The following is a 9,450-nucleotide window of genomic DNA, read 5'->3' as shown; positions in this document are numbered from 1 at the left end:
TGCCCGCCCCACCCCACCGCCCACCAGGCCTGCCGTGTGCAGCGGGCAGCGGGGCGGGCCGGCGCGAAAGAGGACCTGCCATCTGTGACCCAGCACAGGATCCGGGCCTGCCATCTGCCACCTAGGGAGCAGGCCTAAGCCAGCAGGTGGTTATCTCCCGAGGAGTCCAAGACTGTGAGAGGGCACAGGTTGGGCTGAGGGATACCCCCCAACAAATTTTTGTGCACCTGGCCTCTAGTCTATATATAAAAGGCTAATATGCTAAGTGTCCGATCAGTCACTATTGATAATCAGGGGGGTAAGGGGAAGCCTCCACAACTGCCCCAAAGAGGGAGGCCTAGGCCACCGACCAGCGGGCTGCAGTGGGTGGGCAGGGTCTCCCGCTGCAGGGCGCGATCCATCGCGGAGCCCCGGCCGAGGGGGCAGGGCCTACCTCTTTGGAGCAATCCATCAAGGAGCCCGGGCTGGGTGAGTGGGGCCTACCTCTTTGGGGCAATCGATTGCGGGGCTCTTGGACTGTGAGAGGGCACAGGCCGGACTGAGGGAACTGCCCCCCCCCCCCCCGATTTCGTGCACTGGGCCTCTAGTTAATTATAATAGAGCTAAAACTATAGAACAGTGGGCAAAGAATGAAATTTTCAATTAATTATCCATACAGGAATAAAAATGAATGTTGACTCCTACCTTAAGGTAGTCATAAAAAATCAATTTCTGGTAGCTTAAGAATAATGTGAGGGGTGATGTCAGTAGCATGGTAGCATGAGAGGAGCCCTACAACTGTTCCTTATAACAAGTAGGATAGCTATAATTCAACAAAAGATTCCCTGCTCAACACATAAACATATCTGAAAGTTCCACACACTGAAACATCTGAACTTGGGCACATCCAGATGAACAGGGGAGACTGGCAAAGGAAAGGACAAGACTGCAGAGGAAATCCAGCCCTAGTGGTGGCCAAGGCCACCACTGTGATAGCAGTGATAGCGTGAAAGGTCAGGGTACGACCCCCACAGAGACAGCAATCAATTGGGCCTGGCACACACAGAGGCTGAGCCCAAGATAAGGGGCAGAGAAGAGGTTCATTCCACACACCACCATCACCAAAGAAACCTACAGATGTAGGAACCTTCCCATCCTCTATGGCCCACCCAGCACTAAAATTCTCACTGAGCAGATTGAGAAGAGGCATAAAAAACCACACCAACTTTCTAACCTGCATGGTCTGTACTCATTGCAGCTAAAGCAACTAGAAAGAACAGAGCACAGATGCTCCCACCCCATGCCCCGTCACTGCAGAGCCTAGTAAAAGCAGCTGGGTCAATTCAGACAGAGTGGCTCTGCTGGCATCTCTCACTAAAGGAAGGCAGCACCAGGAAAACAAAGGCCAAGAGACCCATAGACCATAACTTTCCTCCATGTAGATGCTGTCCCAAGACAAAGGGGACCAAGTACCTGGTTGTACAGAGGACACCCAGCTCCTTGGCCAATATGGAGAAGGGAATGGGGAGAATTTCCATGGCAGAGGCAACACCGCCCCACAGAGATAATCCTGGAAGCCCCAATTCTCTTCGTACAGGTAAGAAAAGAAAAAGAAAAACCTTTCGCTTCAGCACCACTTACAAGAAAAAAAAAGCAAGTCCTCTATTTATCAAGTTAAGAGTCAAAACTTTTAAAAAATGTTTTAAAGAAAGAAAAAAGAGATTTCACTCCCACAAATGGCAGGAAGAGCAATAACCCATCAAGTACAATAAATAACCAAGGTAACAAGGGAGTTCAGAAAGAAAATTTAAAAATCTCCAGAAAATAAACTTGAAGATAAGGAAGACTATGATTTAAATGACAAGAGAATTCAAGATTACAGTTCTGGGGAAAAAAACTCAACAAGATACAAGAAAACTCAGAAAAGTAATTCAACGAACTCAGAAATAAAATAAATGGCAAAGAGTATTTCACCAAAGATACTGAAACTTAAACATAGACATACACACACACACACACACACACACACACACACACATATTCTGGAGCTAAAGCACTCAATACATCAGGTAAAGAATAAGGAAACCTTTGGAGCAGCAGTTGCCAACCGGTGGTCCACAGACCACTGGTGGTCCATGAGGTCTGAAAGGTTGGCGACCACTGAATTAGACTGCCTAAGGAATAGAGGAGACCAGGGAGAGGAAAGAAATACTGACACTGAAGCTAGAAGTCTAAAAATGACTCAGGTGGAAGAGAGAGATGGAGAGTATGAAGAAAACTCAAAGATCAGTATGAGAACTATCTGACTCCATTAGTAAAAGCAACGTAACAATAATGAGTCCACCAGAAGAAGAGAGGAAGAAAGGAACAAAGAATCTATTCAAACAAATAATCAATGAGAACTTCTCAAACCTATGGAAAGAACCGAATCCTTGAATCCAATAAGCTAACACCTAATTATCTCAACCCAAAAAGGCCTTCTCCAGGGCATATTACATTAAAGCTCTCAAAAATTAATGGCAAAGAAAGAAAGAATTCTCAATGAAGCCAGAGAAAAGATGGTAACCTCGTGGGATTTATCACAGAAACCCTAAAGCTGGGAAAGACTGAAATGAAATATTCAAATTATTGCGCGGCCGGTGTCGCTCAGTGGTTGAACCAGGAGATTATGGTTCAATTCCCAATCAGGGCACATGCCCAGATTACAGGCTCAATCACCAGTAGGGGGGTGCAGGGGGCTGCCAATCAAGATTCTCTTTCATCACTGATGTGTCTATCTCTCTCTCCCTCTCCCTTCCTCTCTGAAATCAATAAAAAGATACTAAAAGATATAGATAGATATAGATATAGGTATAGATATAGATATAGATAGATATATAGATATTTTCAAATTATTGAAAGAGAGAAATCACCAGCTATGAATAGTATATTTAGCACAGTTAACCTTTAGATATAAAAAAGAAATAAAGGCTTTTCCAGGCGTATATAAGCTGAGGGAATTTACCACCATAAGATCTGCAATAAAAGACAGGCTGAGCTCTAGCCTGGCTCAGTAGATGGAGTATCACCCCGAAGAGTGAAGGGTCCCAGGTTCGATTCCAGTCAAGGGCGTGTACCTTGGTTGCGGACACATCCCCAGTGGGAGGTGTGCAGGAGGCAGCTGATCAATGTTTCTCTCTCATCTATGTTTCTGGCTCTATTCCTCTCCCTTCCTCTCTGTAAAAAATCAAAAAAATAATATAAAAAAAAAAAAAAGAACAACAACAACACAACTTCAGAACTCCTTCAAAACCATCACGACAAACCAGGTGTGTGTGTGTGTGTGTGTGTGTGTGTGTGTGTGTGTGTGTGTGTGTGTCAATGGAAAAAATATCCTCGGGAAAGGATTAACCAAAAAAATGATACAGAGAAATGAATGAGAATCACAACAGATATATCAAAATGTGGGGGAGTTATAGCATTACTCTACAGCCTACCTCAAGAAACAAAAATTGCAACTAAAAAATCTAATATTTCACCTTTAAGAATTAGAAAAAGAACTAATGAAGCCCAAAGTCAGTAGAAAATATTAAAATTTTTTAATAATTAAAATTAGAACAGAATTAAATAAAATAAAAGACAAAAGACAATAAAATTTTAATCAAACAAAGAGCTGGTTCTTTGAAAAAATTAATAAAATTGACAAACTCCTGGCTAGACTCACTAAGATAAAAAAGAGAAAAGACTCACATAAACAAAGTCAGAAATGAAAAAGAAGTTAAAATGGACTCCACAGATATACACAGGACTATATAACAATACTATGAAAGTATATACACCACCAAATTCAATACCTTAGAAGAAATGGACAAGTTCTTAGAAATAAATAAGTTTCCTAGATTGAATCATGAAGAATTGGAAAACCTAAATAGACCAGTTAACAGTAAGGAAATTGGAAGAGTAAGCAAAAAACTCCCAAAATGGATGGCCAGGTGGCTCAGTTGGAACACAGTCCCATGCAACAAAAGGTTGGGGATTCGATTCCCAGTCAGGGCACATACCTAGGTTTCAGGTTCAATCCCCAGTCAGGGTACGTACAGGAGACAACCAATTGATGTTTGCTTTCTCATCTCTCTCTCTCTCTCTCCCCCTCTCTCCCTCTAAACATATCCAAGGGTGAGAATTTAAAAAGATATATAGAGATAGATAGATAGATAGATAGATAGATAGATAGATAGATAGATAGATGATAGATAGATACAAAGGGAGACTTGACTGTGGATGGTGAGTACACACTGCAATATACAGATGATGTATTATAAAGCTGCACATTTAAATTTGTATGTTATTAACCAATATCACTCCTATAAATTTAAGAAAAAGAATGTGAAAAGCATTAACTATAAAACTTTTCAAAAGACTATAATATAGTAAACTATTTTAATCATGGCAAGGTGGCTTGGGAGGGCAGGTGTGGGATAGAGGCGGTCAATGGGGGAAAAATACAAAGGGGACATCTGTAATACTTTCAACAATAAAGATAAACTTAAAAATAAAATGATGCCAGGGTAGTCGCATATAAAATCTAAAGAAACTTTGTTCACCAAAAAACACTATTAAGCTTCAAGACCTAAATTAAGTGCTAAAACTATAAAACTTGCAAAAGAAAACATAGGTACAGGCAAGGAGTGGTTGAAGATGGCAACCACCTCCCAAAGACACACTGAATCTACAGCTATATATGGAACAATTTCCTCTGAAAACTACCTGAGCAACTCCTTCACAACAGGCAAATGAGGAAAATGCCCTGTCAAAGCAGGCTGCTCCAGAATGAAGAACAGGAAGGAATGGGGTGCTCACAGATGGACAGGAAGAGACATTACGGTGGTAAAACAGAACAAGTTATTGGTTGCTTTGTTCAAATGCCTATGGATCATGAGAAACCAAGAAGCTAAACACACACAAAACAAATGGGTTGAACTGGAGGCATAAAGAGGGGAAAAAAGGAGAAAAAGAATAGGATAAATAGAAGAGAATTTTAGACATGAAAATGTTAATAATACATGGAAAAAATAAAGCTTGTGCCTAAGAAAAAAGAAAGCAAAGGTATACATCTTTGTAACCTTGGATTATGCAACGGTTTCTTAGATAGGACACCAAAAGCAAAAGTAGTAAAAGATAAAATAAATTCAACTTCATCACAATTAAAAACTTTTGGCCCTGGTGTGACTACCACCCAGCTATTATCTGGAACAGTAGTCATTTATCTCGATCCTTATTCTCTCCCACCTAAGAGGATGCCGTCATCACCATTAACCCATTAAATTCCCAATGGGTTTCTGTCCATTTCTGACTTTTCTGGGGGATTCCTTCTGTTTTCCATACACTGGGAACACACTGTTTTATTTATTGAGGCTTAACATTATTTTGTAAAATCTTGCAGAGCCTGATCTGTAAGCACTAGCTACTTTTCAAATAATTTTAAGTTTTTCTATTGTTTAACCTTATCTGGGGGCAGAGGGGCACGCTAAAGTGAAGTTTCTGGCTCCAAATTAAAATGTGAGAGCTGCCCTGGGTGGGTGGCTCAGCTGGTTAGAGCACTGTCCCATACACCAAAAGGTTGTGGGTTCAATTCCCAGTCAGGGTGCAACCTAGATTGCAGGTTCGATCCCCAGTTGGGGCACATATAGGAAGCAATGGATCAATGTTTCTCTCTTTTTCTCTCCCTTCCTTTCTCTAAAAATCAATAAACATGTCCTCAGGGTGAGAGCCATTTATATATGGAAGATTCAATGGACATGAGCCTACTAAGGTCCCAGAACTATCTTTTCAGTTGGGGAACTAAAGACTAACAAAGATTATCACTTTAAAGTGGATAATGATGAAAATGGGCACCAGTTATCTTTAAGAATGGCTAGTTTAGTGCTGGTACAAAGGATGAATTGAGCATTGTTGGAAAAAAAAGGCAATGAATTATGAAGACAGTCCAATTTAAGTAATACTGGCAACTGAAACCATCTGTACAACCAGTGTTTCCCTTAGTGGCTTTGAAATAACACCACCTGTGGTCTACACATGCTTCAGGGCCTGTGCATATTAGCGGACAGCAATCAGCAGCTGTGGAGGAAGATGCAGAATCAGAAGATCTTTTAAGAAGAGGAGGCTGTCAAACTCCCACATAATCTGGAAAGTGATCTACCCCTAGAAGTGGTAGCAAGGTTCCACAGATAAACATAAAACGTAATGATGAAGATATTGAATATAATGAGGAGGAGGAAACTGAAGAAAGAGTTCCAGTAAAGAAACCTATACATATCAAACTAGAATGAAAAAGACTAAAAAATAAAATGGGAAAAACTCCTAAAATACAAAAGGACCTAGCTCTGTAAATGACATTAAATAAAAAAATACAGGCAATCGAGAAAAACCATATTGAACAGTCCTGGTATTGTGAGCCCAAAAATGAAGAGAGAGAAAAAGGAGAGACAAATAAAGTTCATACTGAGCATCATCAACAATTCACACTGAAATCTTCTATTTAAATATCAATCCCCTTTTCAGAATGGAAGCAATCTTACTCCTAACACTCAAAAAAGCAAAAAAACACACAAACTTTTACATGAATGTTATAGAAACATTATTCATAACAGCTAAAAGTGAATACAACGCAAATGTCCATCAACTAATGAGTGAATAAACAAAACAGTATATACATGCAACATTTTATTCAGCCATAACAAGAAATGAATTGCTGATACAAGATACAGCACGGATAAAGAGTGGAAACATACTAAATGAAAGAAACACACTAAATGAAATGTCACATATTATATGATTCTATTTATCTGAAATGTGCAGAATATGTAAATCCATACAGACAAAAGAGATTATTGGTTGCCAGGAGCAGGGACAAGGGGGACATAGAGAGTAATTGCTAATAGGTATGTGGTTGTTTTTCAAAATAATAAAAATGTTCTGGAATTATATTGTGGTGATAATTGCACACCTTTATGACTACATTAAAAGCCACAGGATTATACACTTTAAAAAAGTCACTATTATGGTATGTGAATTTTTTATCTCAATAAAAAAGTCCCTACACACATACCACAAATAAAGAAAAATGACAAGCCACAATACAGAAGTTATCTGCTATACACATCAATGACAGGAGACTTGAGGAAATACTACAAATAATAAAATGACCAATTGAAAGAAAAACATCCCCATATGGAACACAAATATACTACAAACAATAGAAAATAAGCTCTATCTCATTCCTGATGAGGCAAAATGCAAATTAAAACCACAGTGAGAACTATTTCACATCCAACTGAAAAAAACTATCAAATGAAGGCAAGGCTATACACAAAATGGAACTTGTACATGCTACCACTGAGAATGTAAAATGGTACTGACATTTTAGCAAATTTGGTATAATCTAGTATACACAAAGATATGCATACTCTCTGGCCAAGCAATACTTTTCCTGGGCACATGTCCTAGAAAATCTGTTTCCACATGAACCTAAAAATATAGCACTAGTATATGAAATAGCAACAAAATTAAAAACAATCCATCCAATAAGATAAAAAATAAAATGAATAAATAAGGTTGCTATTAGCATACAATAAAATAATACAACTGAGGAAATTAATGAATGAAACTAAGAAAACAACAAAAAAGTCAGAATCACAGAATAAATTTGAAATGTATAGAAAAACCAACATTATCTTCTTTAAAGAGACAAACATTCATTCTTAGAATACATTAAGCAGTAAAATCAAACACTTACTTGCTTCTTTTTCAGTTTAAGGATCTGCTGCTCCACTTTAGCAATTTCTCGATCTACACGATCCATACTCTGTATTAACTCTTCCTTTGAAAGTTTTGAAGGTGAAGCATTTTGATCATCTCCACATGGTTGCCCAGAGATTGGAGAGGATGGAGGTTCATGTTTGCCTCCAAATGCTGGATCCTTTAGAGAAGAAAATCAAGAACAATTTATTTATTTTTTAATATATATTTTTTAATTAATTTCAGAGAGGAAGAGAGACAGAGAGATATAAACATCAATGAAGAGAGAATTATTGATCAGCTGCCTCCTGCACAACGCACTGGGGATCTAGCCCACAACCTCCTGGGTTCATAGATCAACACTCAACCACTGAGTCAGTCCAGCTTGGCAGAGAACAACTTCTTCCTCACTAAGAGCCAATGGTAGTGTCATGATTCTCTTAACTCAAAAAGTCAATTTTAAAATGTCAAACATGGTCACTGGCTTCAATTCAACATGAACAGGACTCCCCAATCTGGGGTGCAGTTAAGAAGGAAACTTTATTTAGTGCAAACAGCTCAATAGTGCTATAGTGTGACTTTTAAAACAGCAAGGCTATGAAGCTGCCCTTGGGCCAGGTCCCTCTTCACTTAGGCAGCCCTGCTCTGCTCCACTGTGCTCTGCTCCAGGATGGTCCAGTGTCTCAGCTCTAGCAGAAGAAACAGTCTTCAGTGGAAAGTGCACTCTCCAAGTCAGAAGGATGCCGAATTATATAGAAAAAAGTCCCTGTTCTCAAATGAGGACTCAGAATCCTTCCAGTTTGACTGGCTCAAAGGCACTATACAGAATGGTCAGAATAGAGCTGCTATGATTGATTGGAGCTGCACAGCTCTGACTGAATGGGGAAAAATCTCAGTCCTATTGGTTGAAATAAAAGAAACTCCTTCAGAAGGACTGGCTCAGATGGCAGAAACACAGTGCAAGCAGGCAGTTCAGTGTGGATACAGGCAGTTTAGTGCAGGCGCTCCTTTGTAAAGTACAGTTTGTATGAGAGGCCCCTGTGAGGAAATGGCTGCTAGGGCCTGTTTTGTTTTGTTGTTGGTTTTAGCCCAGTTAGCCACAAGGAGCCCTTCATAGTAGATGTATTTTTCCCTTTCTGAGTTCACAAAAACAGCAGAGCCATGTGTACTATATCTCTATATGGAAGTCCTACAACAGTAATTTTTATACATACATCCTCCACTGTGATGTTTATATCACTTTTATAATTCAGACATATCATTCACTATTTTGAAGATTCTAACAGCCATACAGAATGAGGTGGCAGGTTGACTAACCAACCTTCGGTATAACAATACAGAGACTATAGAGAATTTCTGGGGAAATAATAATGCAATCAAGACAAAGGAAGATACCAATTTCTCAGCCATTTTCTTGCAATGATTCTTCAAAAGATATGAACATGTAGGCTGGAATATGGTATAAACTACAGGTGAAAATCTATGTGCCCACCCAATTTAACAACTACGATATGGTCAAGAGTTCCTATCATAAAGTTTTCAGGCTTTCCAAGAACCAATAATATGGCACAGAAGTTAAGAAAATTACCTAGGAACTTCTGTTGCTACTATCACCTACGCCTATCCTTATAAAGAGAAACTAACCCTGCTTACACTACAGTGCATATAACATCTCTTTAGCCAAATATAACATAC

The 9,450-nt window shown here is 39.3% G+C and overlaps 1 protein-coding gene across 3 annotated transcripts in view; it reads right to left on the bottom strand.

The window, feature by feature from the left end:
* The window catches only part of NCOR1 (nuclear receptor corepressor 1), a 242,871-nt gene that overhangs the window by 149,959 nt on the left and 83,462 nt on the right, over positions 1 to 9,450 (bottom strand). For all 3 annotated transcript variants that reach the window (XM_015558355.1, XM_015558356.1, XM_015558357.1), the window contains exon 5: positions 7,754 to 7,936. In XM_015558355.1, coding sequence (XP_015413841.1) covers positions 7,754 to 7,936 — 183 coding nt within the window. The remainder of the gene's footprint in view (positions 1 to 7,753; positions 7,937 to 9,450) is intronic.

This window comes from Myotis davidii, unplaced genomic scaffold, assembly GCF_000327345.1.
Source record: "Myotis davidii unplaced genomic scaffold, ASM32734v1 scaffold129, whole genome shotgun sequence".
NCBI lineage: Eukaryota > Metazoa > Chordata > Mammalia > Chiroptera > Vespertilionidae > Myotis > Myotis davidii.
Note: the sequence above shows the minus strand (reverse complement) of the source record. Positions and strands in the feature narration are given on the sequence as shown.